The sequence below is a fragment of the Pomacea canaliculata genome, linkage group LG8, assembly GCF_003073045.1.
Source record: "Pomacea canaliculata isolate SZHN2017 linkage group LG8, ASM307304v1, whole genome shotgun sequence".
In the NCBI taxonomy this organism is placed as follows: Eukaryota; Metazoa; Mollusca; class Gastropoda; order Architaenioglossa; family Ampullariidae; genus Pomacea; species Pomacea canaliculata.
Genome location: NC_037597.1, coordinates 12,505,937 through 12,528,558, shown reverse-complemented (window position 1 = coordinate 12,528,558; position 22,622 = coordinate 12,505,937). Strand labels below are relative to the sequence as shown.

At 39.8% G+C, this 22,622-nt stretch overlaps 1 protein-coding gene and 1 pseudogene across 2 annotated transcripts; one reads left to right on the top strand and one right to left on the bottom strand.

The window, feature by feature from the left end:
- Positions 1–4,280: 4,280 nt before the first annotated feature.
- LOC112570372 lies at positions 4,281–7,341 on the bottom strand (annotated as a pseudogene).
- A 2,641-nt stretch (positions 7,342–9,982) lies between these two features.
- On the top strand, positions 9,983–20,760 carry LOC112570852 (syntaxin-5-like). Of its 2 annotated transcripts, none has more exons than XM_025249518.1 (11): positions 9,983–10,115; positions 11,283–11,551; positions 12,704–12,774; positions 12,940–12,995; positions 13,306–13,418; positions 13,693–13,773; positions 14,629–14,685; positions 14,994–15,084; positions 15,614–15,723; positions 17,226–17,347; positions 17,964–20,760. In XM_025249518.1, the coding sequence occupies exons 2-11, from the start codon at positions 11,330–11,332 to the stop codon at positions 18,121–18,123; spliced, it is 1,083 nt and encodes a 360-aa protein (XP_025105303.1). In that variant the 5' UTR covers positions 9,983–10,115; positions 11,283–11,329; the 3' UTR covers positions 18,124–20,760. The 2 variants fall into 2 exon arrangements, with proteins under 2 accessions (XP_025105303.1, XP_025105302.1); XM_025249517.1 differs by having other exon boundaries at positions 15,611–15,723.
- Positions 20,761–22,622: the final 1,862 nt, after the last annotated feature.

Sequence of the window (22,622 nt, the reverse complement as noted above, 5' to 3'; positions counted from 1 at the left end):
TGTAGTGGTTGACGCCCGGAGAACCGCGAAACTACTGATTGTTGTTCGCGTGGCTTGGGTCGTGGGGATATTCATAGCGTATAGGATACTCTTATACCTCTTTGTCAGCAGGAGTTTTGTTTTCGCTCTTAACGACATTAAGAGTTCATCAAAGCCGATATCTTCCCACCGGGGGATGAGGGTATCTCGTCCGTCTGCCGAACGGGAAGGTAGGAATAACACGAGAGTCGTGCGGACGCCATCGGCCAGTCGTCTTCAAGATACTACCCGGACAAAAGGGGCGTGGACATCACAGGCACTGCCGACTAGCATGGCAATAAATCGTCTCCCTCACCCCAGTACTTGCGTAAGGGTCTGAGCGTTGATGCGATATAACGACTTCTATCTGAACATTCTGTCGGTTAGGACTGAACTGTATTCTCCACAAAACAGACAAAACTAGAATTTAAAAACAGAGAGAGAATGCAACGAAGCGCAAATGACACAAACACTAAATCAAAACAACTGAATTGATCGCATAAACTGTAGGGTAGATAAACGAAGAAAGACACAGTGGGGGCACTATGTGCAGTCGTGAATTGTTGGCCATTTGTAAAAGTTCAAAAGACTGGAGTCAAACCGAGGTGTACTGTACGTCAGTCATCAGGAGGAATGGAACGAAAATTAAATATTTTTATCCCCTCTTATGATAAAGAAAGATGTAAGGAAAGACAGTATGTTCAGATAGAAGCCGTTTCGCCTCACTTTTCTTAGACCTACACCAGAAGTACTAGTCGGCTGACAAAGCGTTTTATTGCTAAATATAGTTTGCAACTGAAATTCATTCATTTATTGTACAGTTCAAACACCTTCGATCCCCTTCATCTCATAATTTACGTAACATTCAGAATCCACTGATGTCACTGAGCTTGTGGGCGCACGTGTTGCGTGAGGTTTGCTTTTCTACCTAATTGCTTCCAGTTTTTTTTATCCAACTTTTATACTTTTAGCGACGTCCACCCTCTCGTGACTCCGTTTCTTGCAACTTTAGTTTCTTCACTAAAACATTACATTGCCAGTGTTACGGTCGAGAACTTCCTCTGAATTATAGGCAAATCTGAGGCATTCATACTTCATACATCCTCTCGCATCCACCACCAGTGCAGCTATATTAACTTATTTCAAAGATGTCGTTGACAGCGTGGTTAAATTCATGTGCCTAAAATGACGGAAAGAAAGTGAGCACCCCAAGTACAATGAGCATAAGCTCATTACAGCACAGATGTTGCTACAGACTTCAGGCACAGAAATCTCGCCGTTTCTGACTAGACATTAAACAGTGTTGCTGATGTGCCTGAAAGGCATTGAACAAAAAGTAGATAGATTTGTTGATTTTTTTTTTCAACTTGTAAAGGATCAACTTAGAGTTAGCCTGGGACCCCTTTAGAAATTGAAAGGGGTCCCTGGGACCCCAAAGAATTTAGCCTTAGCAGAAGCGCTGAATGGTATATATTATTATAGCATGTATGTCTACATTCGCGGAATCGTTTATCGCGCTGATCATAGCACACCGTATCCCCCGCGATAAACGAGGGAACACTGTACTTTCTCGTGGCTACAGGGCTCGTCCACTTTCCGTGAGAACTCGCCGCGGGAGTCAACGCTTTGATGAACTTTGAACTATTTCCTGTGGGCGCGCGCAGGAGCGTGGATTGGTTATCCATCGGTTATGGATATGTTATCCATACTCTCTGCTGTACGCACCGATGCCTTAGTTTTCTCGGTAATACAGAGAGGCGACTTGGACATGAACCATAGAACCTACAATAATGTACTGCTCTGTTTGTTGAGCATGCCTGCTAAAGATTGAAGAACTACAAATGAATAAACATCTTTATTTACCAAACAGGTTGGGTTTCACGCAGTCATGGGTGCGCTAGTAGCATTTGTAATGGGGTTTGAGTGTGAGAAATTGTTTGTGTTATGAAGTCTTATTAAGGTAAAGTGTACCAACGCAAAAAACCAATGGAAGATCGATATTGTTATGCACATCTTTGTCGTAATAATGAAACACTAATGAACACTTTTGTCTCAGCCAGGTTACCACAACCTTTAGTTCAGATCAAAGTTTATAACACTTACAAAAAAGTAGAAATTATCTCTAAAGTACAACACGCAACAATGTAGTCCCTGTGTCAAAAACGATAAACTCTGCGTAAACACTTATTCACAAAAGATTCAATTCGTTTGCTGTAGTTATAGAAGTAAATGTGAGCAACATTTTTCGTCAAACCCACCTGCCAGAAAACACAGTTTCTTCCTCTAGGTAGGAGAGAGTGGGAGTAAGTGAGAGACACGAGAGAGAAAATTAATGATAATAATATGACAACACAAGAAAACTTGTGTCGTTCCACAATCATATGTAATGTCCGAAGTGAGAAAAAGAATCCTTTAGCTATTACTGTTATTACATAAATAGTGCAAAAAAACCCAACGAGAACTTGAGTAGGAAAAAAATATTTTCTTGCAAATTTGCACTTTAATTAAAACTAGTCGAAGATCAAATCAGCAAATACCTATTATCGTCCATCTTCGATGTTCATATTTGCATGAACAAGGGAGAAGGTCATCATGAGAGATTTCGGGATCTTCCCAGGCTCGACAGGGTTCTTGTTCCTATTTTTAATGTCACAAATGTGAAGATCGTTATTCAAACCTATCTAGTAAAGTTCCATTTTCTCAGTGATATTGCTATTTCCTGCAACTTTTCTCTTCCATTACCTTTGTGAAATCAGTGTGCTCACTCAAGTAATCATTTTCAGGTTTATGGGTGAGTGATTGACTGCAGACAAGGTACACGAAATGTTGAAGGAGAACGACTATGGGTTGTACTTGTTACTGTAGTCCCTTATGGAGGGAATGACAATCGTGAATCTCATGAAGGTGTCTAGGGGTAAATATAGCTTATTCCCGCATCTTCACTGATGCCAGACTCATAGAGCATTGGTTTGAAGATCCTGTAAGAGGACCTTCCAGAGGAAGCCACTCCCTCATAAAGCAGTAGGGACCGATTAGTCTCGGGCCGGTCGGCAGCACATCTCCAAGCCTAGGGGTGAACGCAAAATAAATTGCTTCCTACCGCGTGCAGCATCTTCCAGTAAACGCAGGATTATCACTTTAATGGCTCTTGAAAAGTGCTTACAAATCGATTTTTCGCACTTTTCTGTGCAAAATGCTAAGTGTCCAAAGGTTAGCGGAGAACCAGACAGTCGTAGCCTGGGGCATCACGATAAAGCCAGCATCCCTCCCATCATACCAAGTCGTTTGCCTGGAGAGCTGTCCTTCGTGTGTGAGGTTCGCTTCCTGTGCGTGCTGGCTGATGGGAAATTTTCTGCTCTCACTCCACAGGTTATTGAATTGACTGGACCCAGTCGATGTCGCAGCTGATATGATTTTCATGTGTACTTAAAGACAATGCATGCAAATTCCATACGACCTCATTCGTACTTCTCTCCCTCTCATTTTCTTTCAGTCTCTCATTCAATCACTTCTTCTGTCACCCCTCCTCGCTTATTTCATATATTCATCAAGACAAACGCATGTTGCCAGATGGCAGTAAATATTTATTGGGGGTTTACACAAACCGTGGAATTACGTTAAGATAACCGGGATGTTATAGGCATCTGCAGCATCTAACATAGGAAGGTTTTCAACAACTGTGAAAAAATGGAAGATAACAAAAGGTTGCATGCATGTGATTTGCCTGGGATTTGAAACAATTATGGCCTCAGAATGTAAGTCTCTACATGGATGACTACAAACACGGATGCATCAATGGAAGGAAAGTCAAAGTCTAATGAAAGATTAGACTGAAACTATCATTGTTAATCAAACAATATGATGGCGAGGATATTTTTGTCAACAATATGTAGAAAAGAAAGAATGAAAGTCTCCCTTGTGTAAGTGTGCAGTATACTCGAAATACACGGTACAAGTATTTATCTCCCCTCATAGCTTATGGTTGAGAATTATAACGAAATGTACACACAGAACAAATTACTTTGTATTTTCATTATTTTCCATACCATGATAACTGTAAGCGAGTGTTGATATATCCAGCTACGAAAATACTCACACGTGGCGATGGCCCGTAAACAGACTTATTTACTGTACACATGATCGTACGACACTGTGGCGCAGATACGAAGCGAGAGGAGGTGCATTAGCATATTGTGGACGCAAGACACTGCCACAGTCAACAGACCATGTCTCATTGACGACATCTGACGACATGACTTGGCTCAGCCCATGCTCAGGGTCCCAGCCCCTGGCGAAACCTGAATCCTTTTGTCCGAAGTTTTTGCCATAGCAAGCTGTAAAATCAACATTTTAACCCTAGACATTATTTTTAAATATGTATGCCATTGAAACATAAAATAAATGCATAAAAATATCAGTCTTTAATTTGCTATCAATTTAGTCACGGTACTAATGTAATAATGTTCGTCAACAGTAATGATGGTTTCCTAGAGATGACCCATGACTGTCTTTGCAATTGTCTGATTGTGGCTTTCTCTTGTTCTAGCACCTTAAATTTTTTTTTAGTATTTTTTTATTGAAAATTCACATATCTTTTCTTCCTTGTCTTCAGGTTTGTTCTCGAATAAATAAAACAAGCCTCAAATACAGAAACATAAAATCTTGGCATAGCATCGTGTATGTTATATTTCTGAGGTCTGAGGATGAGGAGATTCTAAGACTTCTTTACATCCTTCGCTGGTGATCTCATGTCCTACACTGAGGTTACCCTGTATCCTATGCCCCAGTAACCTCACATCCTGCCCTCGAGTGACCTCAGATACTGAATATATTAACAACTCACTTTTGCAGTACACCTCATTCTCGTGTGCGGCCATGGTGGTGGAGTCCAGGGACTTGTGGCAGTTTTTGCAGTTGAAGCAGCTCTTGTGCCATGGCTGCAAGGAAACAAAGAGGAGACATGTAACTGTCACAGCTTACAGAAGAATTATGGCAATAGGACAGTAATGTCACCAGCTTTAGAACATGCTTACATCAAAACGTTATATTAACATGATAAGAATGGGTTTACATAACGCCTACAGCGTGTTCTGAGAAAGTTTAGCGGCAAAGTGCGGAAAGGCACGTCACCAACTCGACCTGCTAGTCAGACACTCTATAGGGAACGTGTGTAGGCGAAGTCAAACCCGACCACCTGTTATTAAAGTATTTGATCGACGAGAAGTGTGAGGTGTGAGGGGGAGAGCGAGGACGTACCACAGTGCTGCCGATGGCGCGCTCGGCGTCGTACACAGTCTTGCCGCAGCGAGGACACTTGGGGCCCGTTGCTGCTGGCGCCCGCAACCAACCACCTGCTCCCTGGGCTTGTGCTGCAAGACACGGCATCACACAATGACACAGGGAGAATCTCCAGAAGGTTACAGACAGAAAAAAACAATGAAGGGTCTCAGCCTGCGTGTTAGCTAGCAACCAGTGTGCGATTTCATTCATATGTTACTGTAGACACCGAGACCAAAAACATTATATTTGTGTATAAATAGAAAATCTCTTCGCGCTCATGTTGTTTTCTTTATTTGTGTACATGTATACCCATTAAATGATCTGTATGTGTAAGTTCTCTAGCACAGCTCTAGTCCCCTATCATCATGGCCCAGCGATGCATTACGGGCCAAGGTGCAAGAGGGACAATATTTATTAGGATGTCCGAGTACTCGTTATGATTTTGTTGTCACCTGTGCCCCAACTTTGTTTAAAATCGTAATCTAGAGTAACGCACCTTCCTCAAGGAAAATTAACTGAAACCGAAGTAAAGAAACCACACATTACAAAAGACCATATGAAGAAACCTTACATTACAAAGTCCACGTGAAGAAAACAAGACAGATTGTTTTAAGATTACAAAATCATATCAAGAAACCACACACATTATCTAACATTTAAAAAACCCATGTAAAAAAAAACCAACCACACAAACTATCGATAACAATTAATCCTGCAAGCGCCTGACTCTTTTAAAGTATGATCCAGTCTGACTGATAACCATGAGCTATGTCTAACTCTGGTTCCACATATGTTTCACATTGTGTCTGCCTATACGTTTGTCTGATAAACATAACCATATATTTGTCTAACAGATCAATATCCGCGCTGCAAGCATCTGACCCTGAAGAACACTGATAAACATGGGCTCTGTCTATTGTCTGACTGATACACTATGTCTGGTTCTGATATATGTCGATACTGTCTTAGTCTGAACAATAAAATCCTCCCTACAGGCTTCTGACTCTAAAGGACATTGGCTCTGTCTACGTCCGACTCTAACCGAGGTGATGTCCTGCATGTCTGTTGTGATAAACATCGGCTCTGCAGGCATCCGACAGAACATCATCGGTCTTGTTTACTCCTGACTGAAAACAAAATCGACCCTGCATGTGTCTGACTGTTAAAGCATGAGCCCTGCATGTGTTTGCCTGTGATAAATTTCAGACATGTCTGAGTTTGACTTTTAAACCCCACCTCTACTTATTTCTGATACCGAAAAGTTCTAGTGCAACCCAGTGATGTCAAGGGATCCAAAATGTTGGGAGCTGAGCGTCGTCTCAAGACTCTGCCCTACAGTTTACAGGAAGTCTGTCACACTGTCAAACGGTCAAACTGTCACACCAGTAACATCACGTCACACTAGGGACATGACACTCACTCCATTTCGCACTCCACGTTTCCAAATCGCTCTCCCTTGTCCATCCCCAGAGCGCCGGCACCGCCGCCGAAGCCGTAGCCCTTGGGACCGTACTTACGGCCGTGGCACACCTTGCAGAACAGCTCGCCCTCGTGCTCCGCCACGTTGGTGCTCTCTAGAAGCTTGTTGCACAAACCTGAAAGAAACCAACTCGAAGCTTTAACCACACGTACCAACATACCATACATACCAACATGATAAGAAAGATAATTCGTAAAGAAAACTGTTGCGAACTAGCAGTTGTATTTTGTATAATCTCATTATGGTCTACTCTCAGGTCGACATATATTTAACACATTTTTATGAAATCAAAGAAAAACAAAAATACAAGGAAACAAAGAAAGAGAAGACTGTTGCAGTGAAAGGCACACGACTGTATAGGTGATGCACTGCAAGGTACACAACTTCGTCCTCACTTGTGTTTGTGTGGAGACGCACTTACCGCACTTGAAGCAGAACTTGTGCCATTTCTGGCCGGCAGCAACCTTCTCCTCGGCCGCGTAGACCGACTTGCCGCACTTGGGGCACCTGGCCTGCTCTGGAGGTTTGAATGGCATGTTGTCGAGCTCTCAAGCCGCTGTTATCTGTACAGAAACAATTAACCAGCTTAGCATTATCAGGTCTCGTACTTGATCAACTCTGTAGGCGAGTCTTGTGTTTCTTCCAATTCTCCCTCTGTCGCACAACGCATTTTTATATTTTTCTTCTTGCTAAAATATTAAAAATAAAAATTGACAAATTAGAAATTAAAAACTGCACTGGCTGTTCAACTTCTTATACCAAACACATAAACGTATAGATTTTTAAATTATTTTTTACGCATATCTTTCCACATACTCAGATCATAGTTAAAAAGTTGGAATTCAACACATTAAAGTGTGTTTTTCCAATCATGGTTACAAATATTCGGAGTGTTCCACGGTACCGTGAACGGTAAGACTCACAGCAAAAGAAGACTCGGGCCCGAGTTCACCAGAGCGGAGCGGCTCGCACCACATGACTGATGCGCGAACAGCGGCATGACGGATGGTGTTTACACCTGCGCCATGTCTCCCCTCACCCCCCGCTCCCCGCTCAGCAAGTCTAGCTGCTAACCTATCCGCGTGGGCGGCTTCTTCAGGCTAAATTTAGATGTGCTGCTTTCTTCATTATTTACTTGAATATCATCACAGAGCGTGCGAAAAAATGAAAATGTAAGAAGGCAAGCAGAAGAGGAAACTAAAAAGAAAGACGAAAAAGGAGGAACGGGAGAGAGAGTCAGAGAGAGAGAGAGGAGAGATGAATGAGAAGACAAAAAGCGAGCAAAGAAAACAGGAGGGAGATGGTGTAAGGAGGTAAAATGAAGCCATACGATGGGTGGATTTCGCAATTTAGACGCACACAACCAGTGGAGTCGGTTTAAAAACTGTTTAAAGGACTACTGGGGTGGGATTTTCTTCTTATTGAGTAAAACAAGATGTAATTTCCAAACAAAACAACAAGTGAACACACCTTCTCGATATACAAACATCGCATTCACAGAGAGGGTAAACACCAGGGTTGTCCATGGGACATATTTTTCTATCCCGTCCCATCCCGTCCCATGGCAATTTATTCCTGTCCCATCCCGTCCCATCCCACGGGATGTTTCCCATGGGATTCCCATGGTATTAACAATCCTATGGACGACACTGAAAACCACTTTTCGGCTTTTGTTCTATAATTCCTGCTACTTCACATACAATAGATGATTCAGAAAGATTTAAATCCTTGATGAATGAAATAACAGTAAATTTATTTTGCAATATCAAGTATCGACTACCATGGGAAATACAAATGTGTGCTGTCCCATCCCATCCCGTCCCATGGGACGTTTCCCATGGGATTCCCATGGGATTCCCATTCCTATGGACAACACTGGCAATAAAGCTAGCAAACAGAATATTTTATTTAATTTTGGATTTAGAAAAGCTACAAAGTTACTTCGGGAACGATTGTCGACCTTTTTAACATAGTTCGCAGAATCGACGCTAAATCTTCTTGTATGGCGAAGTACAAGGAGTTTTAAATTAATCAACAAGGGACCTCCATCTGGTTCTGTCTGCTGCTGTTCTTGGGGCTGTTTCGAGTGATAGATCTTTCCGGTGGTTCGCCTCCATGTTTCTTTGGGCCTTCATTCCTTCCGCGTGCTTCCGCGTGGAAGTTTGTCTGTGTGATTGCGAGTGTGCCTGTGAGAGAGCAAGTCCCGTGACGCCAGTTATGTAACAGACTTTACTGGAGTACGGGGGAAGAGAGAGAGGAGAAACCGGAGTGCGTGAAAAAGATCTCCAAACGGGAAACCCTGCGAACATGTGTTCGAAAACAGGCAACAGCGAAGATGGCATAAGAAAATCAACCATGGCATCGCGATGAAAACACTTTCTTTATAACCTGTCATAGCTTATCGGAATGGCAGCAGTTGATGCTCCATTCAACCAATGTGCCGTACAAAAACTGGGTGGAGCTTCTGATTTATTCACATAACTTTAAAGAGTTTGGCGTAATTTAAACCGAAACAAAGCTAAAATATTTCCAATCACCCGGTTCCATAAAGACAATTCATTAACGCACACAGCTGCACGCCCTGTATTCTCTCGTGGTCAGTCTGCTCAACTCCACTAGCTCCCTGTTCAGTGTGATCATGCTCACCACCTCTGTTCAGACACCTAAATTCTGTAACCCATTAATGTTTGTTGAAATGTAATCTCCAATATCACAATAATCACAAGTACGACAGTGCTTAATGGGCAGCCGAGAGGGAACTCGAAAAATACATCCAAATGCGTCATAACGGCAAGAATATTTTTTAAATGATCTCGTCGCATATTTCTCGCAAGTAAATCACCCAACGAATCGCAGTTATTAGGGAACTGTCAGATGGAATGCGTTTGTGACTTCGGTTAGACATATTGATACAACAGACTGACACTTCATCTCTGAAATCGAGCCTACCTTTACATCCTCATCAACCTGTTGCAGGTGAGCGGTGTCTGTTACACGAGAATATGACTGTATGATTGTTGGTGATTTAGTTTACTTCTGTGTATCATGTCTGTACAGCACTTTGAGCAAATCATTAGAAAAGCGCTCTATAAATGTTAGTTACTATTATTTTAGGATTGCCCCTACTTTTTTTTATAGATATCCCCGGAACAGCGATTTGCTTCCACTTCGTAACTATGGCCCCTGCACGAGATTTACTAGAGCTGCGCATGCGCTCTGACGTCATTTAACTTCCTGTCTTCGTGGAACGATTTCTTGGCAGATGACTACTACAACAAACGTAAAGGAGAGTTACTAACATGTTTTGACAGATGTGAGAAAACTGGCGATATCTTAAGTAAGTTTGGCTCTGAATCTATTAAAACATACGTTTTTCATCTCTCATTTGCTGTGTAGATGTGTATTTTCCCCATCGCCTGACGCAGTTTCTTCTATTATAGTTTCAGTAATCAAAAGTAGTAGTACTTACTGTTCAGTGTACGACTACATCCAGCACTAGGGGTTTAGCACCTTCGTTCGGTCGTTATGTTTAGAAACTACTTGAAAGAATTAAGTATATTTATAAATGACCATCAAGGAAATATTTCATAGCTAATAATATAATACAATCTGTATACTCACGTACCTACGTTCAACTTATCGATGGGATCCAAACCAATCAAAACTTAAATGTTATGAAGGCAATAGTTAAATAATACGTAAAGACCCACTGGTTCTTATGATAAAATGTTATGAAGGTAATCGTTAAATTATACGTAAAGACCCACTGTTTCTTATGATAAAATGATAACTTATACGTATGAAGTTAAGCCTTTACTTCGCCCACTATCACCACCCTCCTCATTTCATATACAGAGGAAGATGTCTGATCGATAAACATCAAAACAGCGTTAATCAAAGCTTGGCGTCCAGGTGTTATCAAGAGATTAGATTTATAGGCATTGACATTGGAAGAGGAGCACTGCGCTCTGTAAATATGCAAATTTAGTACATTAAAGCAAATTAGACTTTCAAAGGTGGTCAATAAAAAAGGTTCAACATACTTAAGCATACAGTCTGAACACCTACAGTAAAAACAAGAAAGACATAGTCTACAAACTTTTAACTTATAAGATTTCATATTGTGTGCCCTACATCATTATCAACATCATTCTTTCTCCTGATAATACAGAAGAATTTGTGTCAGCATCAGTACAAGATGGAAAGCAAGTGAAGGTGCTTCATTGATATTTTCATTTTCTGATATTTTCCTTAGCTTTTAGCACATAAATTCTGCATTTTTGCATAAGCATTCAAGAGTGCACTTATTACTAATTTATCACAACATCATGGTTGGAGTAATGTTTAAGTGGTGAGTGAAAGAGTCTGATGTGGTTTGAACTGAGAAGTTCCATCAAACGTTCTACCTCCTATCTTCCACCTCCTTTGCTGCTGAATCTTGTTATTGCAGTTTACATTTAACATAAGTAGACTGTCCTATTTTCTTTATTGTTTCGTGTGCAAGTTTCAGGGGAGAGATCTTCATTGTGGAACGTGTATTATGCAATATCAATGATAGCTAGACGTAGAAGAACCAACTCCGGGTCTGACAACAAGCAGCCTAACTTGAGTTTTCAAGGACCTTCTAGTGGGATATACCAAGCAGGGAATCAAGAAAAAAATTACACTTCCCCACCTCCGCCAGTAGCTGTATCACAATCAGACCCTGACATGACTTGTCGAGACCGCTCCAATGAGTTTATGTCTGCAGTCAAGCTACTGCAATCTAGACAGGTAAGTTTGCTTCCACAGAAAAACATTGTCATTTAAGTCTCCCTTTATGTTACTAATTAAGACCTTGAACTCAACAATGCTAAAATATTCCTTTGTGGCTGAAGTAGCTACATGACATTCAGAAAATTTGTGCTTTTATTAATAAATTATAATTTTAAAATGAAAAATGTTTGTCATCTAAAAGGTCATTTATTCGGCACTTTTCAACATCATCGGCCAGGTTGGTTAATTTTGATTAATAGCCAGAAATCACACGCCTAAATCAAGAAGGCTCACTTATAAGCTGGAGCTGGATAAAATTGCACTAGCTGGATAGTAGTATCTAGCAGTCAAATGAGCTAATAATGTTTTAAAAGCATTTTAGCTGGCTGCTAGACATTAGCCACCAGCCAGTGTGACTGTGCACCCGGACCCAGGATGTCAGCCTTTAAAATGGTTGCCTTGGTCAGCTTGGCAATGTATGTCAGGATCTTGAAAACTGATGTTCATTTGGTCTGAAAATTATGAGTAAACTTGCTGATGGTCATTTGTGAGTCTTGGTGCAACTAGATATTTCATAAACAATTGTGTGCAGGACAATGAAACTTACAGACCAGGTTTATTTTGCAAAGATATTCTCTATTTTATGCCTGCAGCACAAAATAGCTGCTCATGGCATATGTATATATAACTCCATCATCTTGTAAGCAGTGTAGAGCTGCAGTGTCTGTAAAAACTTTTTCACTTTATGGTAGAAAGTACAGTAGAAGGAAGGAGGGTATGTTTGAGAGAATTGAATTATTTATTTGGTGGGTCAACGACCCTTTCAAAGCAGGGTATGGTATACATTTCGTCCTCGGCAGTAGAATATGCACAAGTAAAATATGTAAATTACATGAAGTGCATGAATATGTTCATATCGTTTCAATCACTCATTACCTAGCACTTACACTAGGAAGGAGGGTAGTGAGGTTTTAAGTGTTTTACATTATTAGCATTCAGTTGGGTTTTTTAAATTCACACAAACTGAACCTTGTTAAGTACTGAATGCGTTCACTTTGTTGTGTTAACTGAAAATCACTTTTGTAACGAAATGATATACTTCTAGATTGCAATAATGTGATCTTCCACTGAAAAACAAACATGAATTATGTTCTTTTTTGTCATTTTTAGCAGGGAAATGGTGTTGCACATAGGCAAAACAGAGCTTTGCAGCAAAGAAGTGAATTTACACAGATTGCCAGGTGAGAACATTAACACTACTTTTGTTATTTTTCATGAATTCCATTTCTTATGTCATCTTTGAAGCAAAAAGTATCACCTGGATAGCTTTTCTCCTCCCTTTAAGTTTGACCATTTGTATACACAAATGCAGTAGACATACAAAATTGATTTTGTTTAATTTTCAGGCATATTGGTAGAGATCTTGCCAACACATACACAAAGCTGGAAAAGCTCACAATATGTAAGTTCAAATCTCTTCGTATAATTTCATCCAAGTGCTTTTTTATGTTCGAATGTTGCTTTCACTATTCATCTGTGATTGCGCTGCATTGTGTAATCGTTGAAACTATATATATATATTGCTGGAAATTTTGTGAAATGGTTTTTATATAATGAAAGTGACCTAGTATGAAGGTTGCATAACTATCTATCTCTTCAAGAAATGTGGGATTTCATTTCAGGTCATCGCAGTCTAGTCATCATCTTCACTTTGCAGTATAGTTTATACTAATAAACCAAGTGTATGTCATATCTGCTATTTTTCTGTTTAGTGGCCAAGCGAAAATCATTGTTTGATGACAAGCCTATTGAGATTCAAGAGCTTACCTACATCATAAAACAGGACATCAAGAGTCTTAATGACAAAATTGCTCAGTTGCAGACAGTAAGAGGTTTTGTTTATATTCAGCAAACATGTTATCAAACACTTGAATGGAATATCATAACTCTTGCCCATTTTTAAATAAATTTGTCTTCCAGAATAGAAAAAGAAGTCTGCAGGATCTAAAGCCTGCTTCCAAGCATTGTGGTTGCAGGAGCTAGTTAAACAGTGAGATAACTTGTACATTGCATTTGCCTTGCTGGTCACTTTTGGAGTATCTGTTGTCTTGTATACTGGTTTTCTTAACTGCAAAAGATGTTATGCTGCTGTGTTTCAGCTAGCCAAGTCACAGAAGACTCACAATGGTCACCATCAACATCTTCAGACACATTCCAATTCTGTTGTTGTTGCACTTCAGGTAACATTTTATTTGTTCATCTTTTGTTTTAAATGGTAAATGTATCATTTTCATTAGCATAAACTGGCACTGTCAGAGTGTACTGGTAGTTTTTAAATATTTAGGGGTTAGAATCCTGATAAAGTTCATGATAATAAACATGCTAAACGAAGATCTCACAAGAGAGATGGAGGAAAAAAGGGCTTCCTAGACTTGAAAAAAAAAATTGAATTGTTTCTTTGCGTTAAGTTCCAAAGACCTGCCCATTAAGAGGACAAATAATGCTGCTTGCTTATATCCCCTATCGTTCCTTCAACCACACCCCCACCCCCAAGCAAAACTTAGTTCCTATGATGTTTCCATATATCAGAGACTGTTTTTCTTAAGATTTGTTTTTGCATGTTACAAACTTTCACCCTTTGCCCTGATTTAGCCCCCAAAATATGGCCACTCCCTTGAATCCTGTAACTCGTTACAAAAACTGTAGGAGCACTTGAATGGTTGCACAACCCTAATTTTCTTCCCATCTTCTTAGACCACAGTCAAAGTCTTCTTCCAGGCTTCTCTTTTTAATTATAGCATCTGTTATAATGTAAAACATGTGGATGCATCTTTTGGTTTTTTATTGGATTTGTTACGAAGTTTGCTTTTACACTCTCTCATAATTGTCTTTGTTGAGAGAATTTGTGTTGTTCCTGGATTTAGAAATGTGGGAACCTCCAATGAAAGGACGCCTGTCCATAAGGACAGATTTTAGTCCTCACATTGCAGATTTTACTATAGTAAGTCAGCCTAGATCCAAAAGAATTTTATCATAGTTATGTTACTGCACAGATTTTATTGTAAACTCATGCAAGATATGCATTTTGTGTGCAGTCTAAACTAGCCAGCATGTCCAATGACTTCAAGCAGGTCTTGGAAGTCAGAACAGAGGTATGATTTGTTTCTTATTGCTTCAATTCTTCCATTATTTGTGCTTATAAATTATAGCACTTAGAGCAAAATCCCATTTTTTTAAACATATCATTGTGTTTAAAGTTCAAGAGTGAGAAGCGAGAGAGAGAGAGAAGCAAGATAACTTTGGATTTTGTAGAACACAGGACCTGCTGTTTATAGCATCTTTTTTATAAATAGGTGGATACACATAGTATGTAGTTTGTATATTTATGTATGTGGATTTATAGAGTGTGTAATTTATATGTTTATATCTACCATGATGTAATACTGAGGAATCATTTCAGAATCTGAAGCACCAAAAGAACAGGCGCGATCATTTCTCTCAGTCAGTTGCTTCCACACCCACATTACCCCCGTCAGCACTGCAGGGCCACAGTAAGTTGCATTTCCAGTCTTGACCTTGAACTTTAACAACATACATCATTTGAAATAGTCTGAGGTCAAATATAGTAAAACAAAAAAAAAAAGAAGCCAAACATTTCCATGATTTTATGAATAACAGTGATGTATCTGCACATAAATGGTTATCTTCACTCCATCCATTAGCTCCCCCTAAAAAAAAAAACCACACACATACACATAAAACCTATGCATGAATAACATGTACCTGGCATTGTTAACTGTATGTGTGAGTACATATATATATGTTTTACTTGATTGGTATGTCTGTCTTTATCACATGGCCTCATTCCCTAGTGCCCTTTGTCTTTTGTATAAAGTGTGGAGCTTGCTTGGGGAAAATGTGTTATATAAATCCTATTATTATGGCTAAGAATAAGTGTACATTTTTTTTGGTTTATGCAGAAAGAAGGTTTTGTAAAAAAAAAAGAAAATGTTCTTAATGAAGTTGTAATGGGTGGCTAACACTGAACCTTTATTGCATAATGATTGTTATTATCAGCAGGTTCAGTTCTCCTGCAAGATGAGGCCAATCACACAGGGGATTTTTCTATAGACATGGACGCACTTAGCAGAGGACGGACCCAGCAGCAGCTGGAGTTAGTGGATGAGCAGGTATTTCGTGGAGTGTAAATTCTAGTTACATTTGTTTAGAAATAAAAGTCAGTGACTGTATTAATGTTTATTATTGTCTGCTGAGATCTTTGGTGTTTGTGTGCATAAATATACATGTACAAGGGAGAATCAGAAAGTAAAGGTGAATTTGACCAGAACAAACAGAAGCTAGTGAAATGCGACATGTACATTTCCTATTGGAGAGTTCGACTATGCACAATGCAGGCTCAACCTCTAGTCAAATGGCAGTCTTGGGGACAGAAAAATGCAGCCTTTATTGTGAGATTGCACCATGAAAGATTAATGTGCTGTGGTGTGCTTTCTTTGGGCAGAGGAAATTCATCATCAGATGTTGGGTCATAAATCAATGGAAGGTTAACGAGTGGATAGAAAAGTCTCAGTGGCGAAGGGTAATCTGGTTGCTCATCAATATCCTTCACATAAGAGCACATGGACAGGCAAGGGGGATGCCTTCATTAGAGAAGCAGTGGATGACAGTGTCTCATTTGGCTGCACATTTGGATATCAGTTATGGATCCACATTAACTGGAATGCATTCTTCTTCTTTTTCTGCCTATTCATTCCCAGTGGAGTATAGGGCCGCAACTACACCACGCCATCTAATCCGGTTCTGGGCGTTCTTCTCCAGTTGGGACCATGTCATGCCAGCTGCCTCTGCCTCACTGTAGACCGATCTCCTCCATGTCTGTCTGAGTCTCCTAAACCAGCGGCTTCCCTGGGGATTCATGCCCAGAGCTTGTCTTGTTAAAATGTTGGCTGGCTTTCTCAGGGTGTGACCAATCCAGCCCCACTTCCACTTCTTGATGTCTTGGCTGGGAGGTATTTGGTTAGTTCTCTCCCACAGGTCTGTATTGGAAATCTTCTTGGGACATCTGATGTTGAGGATGTGGCGCAGACATCTATTGATGAATGTCTGAATCACACGCTATGTCTGAGATCCATATAAAAGGATTGACTTTACGTTTGCGTTGAAGATGTGGATCTGTGTAGAGATAATGCCTTGGAGTTCCAGATAGGCCGTAAACCTGGCTTTATTTACTTGGCTTCTTACATCTTCATCTGCACCTCCATCTTTGCTGTTTATGCTGCCAAGGTAGGTGAAACGGTCAAACTCTGTAATGATGACTTGGTATACAGGAAAAAACCTCATCTTTGGTCATCCATTGAAGGAGATGCTGCACAGTCCCAAAGTCACCTCTGATGATGAAGTAAAGGAAGCAGTGCTCACCTAGCTTCAGCAGCAGTCAAAAAACTGCTCTTCAGGAATACAGCAGCTAGTTGATGTATCATATTGCATGGAGACTGTGTGGAAAAGTGATATCTTTAATTGTTCACAGTTACTTCTATTAAAGCTGTTTTGTGTATTTAGCCATTACTTTTTGATTCTTGCTTGTACGATAAGTCATAAGCATCAGCTTATTTTTTTAGCTGGTAATTATAGAAAGCAGTTAAGTAAATTTTATGTCATTTTGTGAGTTCAGGACGCCTATATCCAAGGAAGGGCAGAAACAATGCAGAGCATTGAGACAACCATTGTTGAGCTTGGCAGTATCTTTCAGCAATTGGCTCACATGGTCAAAGAACAGGAAGAGATGGTTCAGAGGTTAGCAGGATATAGTTTTAATCAGGGCTTCTGCTTACGCAAAAAATTGCGTACAGTACGCATTAAAAGTTTGGAGGACCCCTTCAATTTTCGTCAATGGGGTCCCCTTCAAATTTGGGCGAAGAACAGGGACCCCTTAAAAATCTGAAGAAGGGGTCCCTGGGACCCCAAAGCATTTAGCCTTAGCAGAAGCCCTGGTTTTAATAATGGTTTGTTTTTCTGGATCATAAAGTTTCTTATAAACCCAAATGCAAAATTATTCCCAAAATCTAAACAATTCTGTTCCATTCATAAGATAACAGATATTGTAATTCTTTCTTGCATTTTGGAAAGAGATATCAAAAAAAAAGTTAGTTGGTTTTTGGTTGTTTTTTTTTCCTTTCATTCCTTGAAATAAGTACATATAGATTGGTTTTAGAAGGTTCTTGTGCTTAGTGATTGTACCATAGCATTTCTGTCCATCAGATTTGATTTGATAAATTGTGAAAAATTTGGATTAAGACTTAAGCTGTTTCATTGGTGATAGTTTATTAAATGAGACAACTTAAAAAAAATTTATTAAGACTATTGTCTTAGGTGAAGATTATGAGGTATATGCACTTTCTGTCCTTTGCAGGATAGATTCCAACGTTGATGATGCCTCAGTGAATATTGAAGCAGCTCATTCAGAGATTTTGAAATACTTCCAATCTGTCACATCCAACCGATGGCTTATGATCAAGATCTTTGCAGTGCTTATAATTTTCTTTATTATATTTGTTGTTTTCATGGCCTGAATGTGAAAAACCTTGGCTGAATAAGTTCACTTGAAGTTGACCAAATGCACACTTCAGTACACTGCATCTCCCCTTTGAGAGTCAAAGCAAGTAGATGCCATGAAAATGGAAAGTGGAGGGATTACCTTTTTCCTAAATAAATGATTTCATAATTGTTCAATAACAACATTAAACAATGGCATCGATGTCAAATATTTCCATAAAATAACTTTCAGAATAGCCTTATAATGGACATGAATACTGTCTTCACTGATGTGAAATAGCATCACCAGAACAATACAGTGGACTGTCCTTAGGAATATGTTGGGGGATCAGTTTTACTTGAAAATATTTGTACTTGTTTGAAGTGCTGTATTTTCTTTATCTGCCATACTTTTGTGATAATGACTTCTTTATATCAGAAGGTAATTTTGTTACCTTAGAGAATTTAGTAACAAAGTGCATTAAGGCACCCTGCTTTTTTTTTTAATATACAAAGATAGTCCAGTGAGAAGAAGCAATTATTTTCTTTCTCCCTCAATGTTTAGTTCCAATTTGAATCCTGTCATACTAAACATGTGCCTGTATCTGTTGACATAAACATGCTCATACAGCTGCATGTAGGGACACCCATACACCCTCATTTATCATTATTTCCAGTTTGTATAAAGTCTGCTGTAGAAATTTATTCCTGATAAATTTGTCACCGCACTGCATCCATTCATAAAAGGTTTATTGCCTTCGTATGATAAGTAGGCTTTATTCATCGACCTATTTATTTGGGAATGGATTCTTTTGATCTCGGAAAGTATGTCTTAAATTTGTTTCAGACCCTTTTAGAGTATTGCCTGAAAATGTAGATACACCCATTATGGCTTTATATAGCTTTTGTCTTTTTTTTTTGGTGGGGGGGTCTTTTTTTTCCAACATGCACTTCACTGAAATCACTTGGAAAAATTTGTGGATAAGTTAGGTAGATTTTGTAAATATCTTCAAAGTATAAAAGTTGTCCTCTGACAGTGGTGAGAGATCTGCACTTCTGTCTTCTGTAAAGCCAGTATTGTAGATTTGTTTTTAGGTGTGTCTACCATGATTCTTTTATCTGCATGCTGGAACTTCAGTTACAATGTCATCTATTGTAGCAGCCATGCTTGCTCTTTTTTTTTGTTTTGTTTTGAGGATCAGTCATTTTTTACATGCAACCCATAAAGTAGAAATGTACATCATGACAAATTTCCAGTTATTGAGTGCTGTGGTTATGTAGATGAGGGTCTGTTTACAGTTTTAGATTCTACTTTAACAAACAGTTCTAGAAGGGGACCCAGATAATGAAAATTACTGACATCCACTCTCAAAGTTTGATTCATATTGTCAAGGACTTGTTTACATTTGATATCACATAGTTGGTAAAGTTGGTAAAGACTTTTTAACAATGCTGCCTTGTCATTTTTGTCACCTGATGTATTCAGGAAGACATTTATGACTGCTAGTGCAAGAAAAAAAAAAATACAAACTCATATATGTTATTTGTAACTGGTAAGTAAACCACAGTTTTCAGCAAAGGATTAATTAAAGGAGATGATGCATGCTGCTGTTCTGATCCAAGACAAATCACATTGGTACCTGTCTTTGTATGCTGCCAACATCGGACATTATTCAGTATTTCTCCATTTCTGACTGATTTGCATCAGACGAGTGTCATTAAATATAAAAAGTGACCTGAGTAATGCAGTCATTAGACAATTTCAAGAGTAGCAGCTGAACAGGACCATCTGCTATCAAAAGAACAAGTTTCTCCCATGAAAGATGTTGTGTTTACCAAACAGTGGCTCAGGATCTAATAGCAGTAGAGTGTAAGACGAGTGTGGTTGTGAAATTTTGGCTTGGTACATTGAGGTGCAAGCAGTAAGGAAATGCAGGTGTGTGTGTGTAAAAGGGAGGTGATGCTTTAGAAGATACCCAAACAAAATGGAAGATAAAGCTTTTTTTATGATATTTATTATTTTCATAAAAAAGGCTAAAGGTTCCAAATGTTATGACTGATCAGCGTCTTAACACTAGGGGAAGCAGACTGTTGTACTCCTGTGCTTTACCAAAACACAAGAAAGACGTTTGTTGCAAAGAAGTGTTTCTTGATGCACAGTTTTATTGTGCTACTAATCAACATTACTTCTGTACAAGTGGGAGACCTTTGGGTGAAATCTAATCCAGTTTGATTTGGTTTTTAAAAAAAATTGAAGTAGTGTATTTGAAATACACAGAACACCTATGAATGGCGTGCTGTAAATAATTGATACAAATCATTTGTTGACTCTGGTGCAGGAAAAAATGTCTTAATGTTTAATAAACTGACAAATGTCTTGCTGTTTGTGAGACACTCTGGAACTGTGACACTGAGTCTAAAAAACTGATCTATATTTGTGACTGGATAGGTTTTGTGCCAAGTTGCCTTCATGACTGAAATGAGAAGGAACAGTGAAGACAACATCCCTGATTTATTTCACGAGACTCATTTAAGACAGTGTTATCCTTAAGCAGTTCTGCTCAAAGTGTTTACCTCCTAGAGCAGCTGTAAATCTATTGTAAAATACAATCTTACATTATGTCATTTGTCTGCATTTTTAATGTGGGAAATACAAATTAAAATATATAAATTTGCTTATTGTTTATCTGCCATTGTTAAGAAGATATATGGGGCACCTGTAGATGTTAAATTAAGGATAATATTAACACTGCGCATGAGTGTAAAAAGCATGTGCGTGTACTTAATTTTAACTCTATGGACCATAAACGCTCACCCTCTTGTCTTAGCTGCCTACCCTGAAATCTTTTTTTTTGGGGGGGTGGGTTCACTCCCTTGACAGAGCTCTTTACTGTTGTGGGTTGTGCTGCTTTGTGGCATATATGGGAGGCGGGAATGTCTTGGTGGGTCCATGATGTCTTGCGATCTTTAAAAATTTGCCAAAATATGATGACAAAAATACTACAGCTGCTCTTAAATGCAAAGACTTCAACAAATTGTAGAACATAACCAAACTATTTTGTGAGCGTAATTCAACTGCATCACAATACATTCTACACTATTATAGTTATAGTTGTGGTATCTCAATTTTAAAACATTTATTACTATAACTAAATAGAACAATTGTATAGCGCGTTTTTCCAGCATCAGCCAGACTCGAGGCGCTTTTCATATAGGCATGCAAGCTCATTATATTATAAATATAGTAATATTAATACATTATATCATAAATATCCCTCAGTGGTTATATTAATAGATGAAGTAGAAAATGTTATTGCTATAGGTGCCATGGAACAGGCATTTCCCATTCCGGGTGCACATTCAGTAATCCAACCTGATAGGATCCAGCAGGAAGAGGGGATGCAACTTGCAACGCTTAGCCTCTTGCGAAGTTCTCCGCTGTTAGTCTCGGCGAGCCTAAACAAAGAATGTGACTAAATCGGAAGCTTTCTTGTCTCATGCCTCGTTTCAGCAGTTAACTGGGGGAAAAAATCGTTTTCCTGCAGCCCAGGGATATTAGTTCGTGGAGGGAACAGATGGATGTAATAAAAATGTCGCGCAAATTCTCTAGCTATACGATAAGTTCCAGTCATCTTATTTATATACATTTTACGTTCCTGTAAATAACAAACATAGTGAAATGAAATAACTCGCTAATAATATGGTAGTGTGGGTGGTGTGGGACATCGGAAGGAGGTGGGATGGAGGATGACACACAGGGAGGGTGGAGTGGTGGTCGCTGGCCGGGTGCCGGCCCAGTGAAACAATGGACAGGCTGCGTGGGAGCAAGTGGAAACAATAGGTGCACTTCACAGGTGCGGGGTTAATTGAACGACCTGTGCGGAATGTGAGAACTAGACTGATGGAGGCGATCGAGGCCCAGGGTAGTGGGGTGTAAGATGGAGTAGTAGTGGAATAGCGCAGTGGTCAGTAGTTGCGTCTGTATTAGAGCGATGCGCATTGACCATATCTGCGCAAGCCCCTAAACTACAGGCTGACCTGCAGAAAGGGGCAACGGGTTGACCAGCGTCCGCCGGCACACGGTACCGCTGGCGAGAAAACATTGATAGGTCCCAGCACGTGTGTAGACGTCTGCATCGAAGGTGTGGCCACGGCAGCGCTGCTGGATACAGGTGCCACTGTATCAACGGTGACGGAGACATTCCATCGCCAGAAGCTGGCACACCTGGCCGTCCGTCCGCTTCAAGAAGTGTTACGTATTGAGTGTACGGATGGCCGAATGCTCCCGTACTTAGGATACATCCAAGCGGATATACGAGTGGAGGGGGCAGGGGGCGGGACTGATAGTCTTCCCTGCTTACTGCTGGTCATCCCAGCAACCAGGTATAGCGACAGTGTTCCGGTGCAGCTAGGTACCAATGTCCTGGAACAGCTTATGCACCAGGCACAAGACAAGCAAGGACCCCAATTCCTGCAGGACGCACAGCTACAACCAGTACTGCATCGTTCCTTTCGCTGCCTAGCGATGCGGAACAGA

What these genes read in the sequence shown, in the direction of transcription:
- LOC112570852 (XM_025249517.1), top strand. Translation starts at nt 11,330, where the DNA reads ATGATAGCTAGACGTAGAAGAACCAACTCCGGGTCTGACAACAAGCAG. An exon ending in AAATTGCTCAGTTGCAGACA is followed by an intron (nt 13,419 to 13,692) that starts GTAAGAGGTTTT and finishes GCTGTGTTTCAG; the next exon opens with CTAGCCAAGTCACAGAAGAC. An exon ending in TGGAGTTAGTGGATGAGCAG is followed by an intron (nt 15,724 to 17,225) that starts GTATTTCGTGGA and finishes TTGTGAGTTCAG; the next exon opens with GACGCCTATATCCAAGGAAG.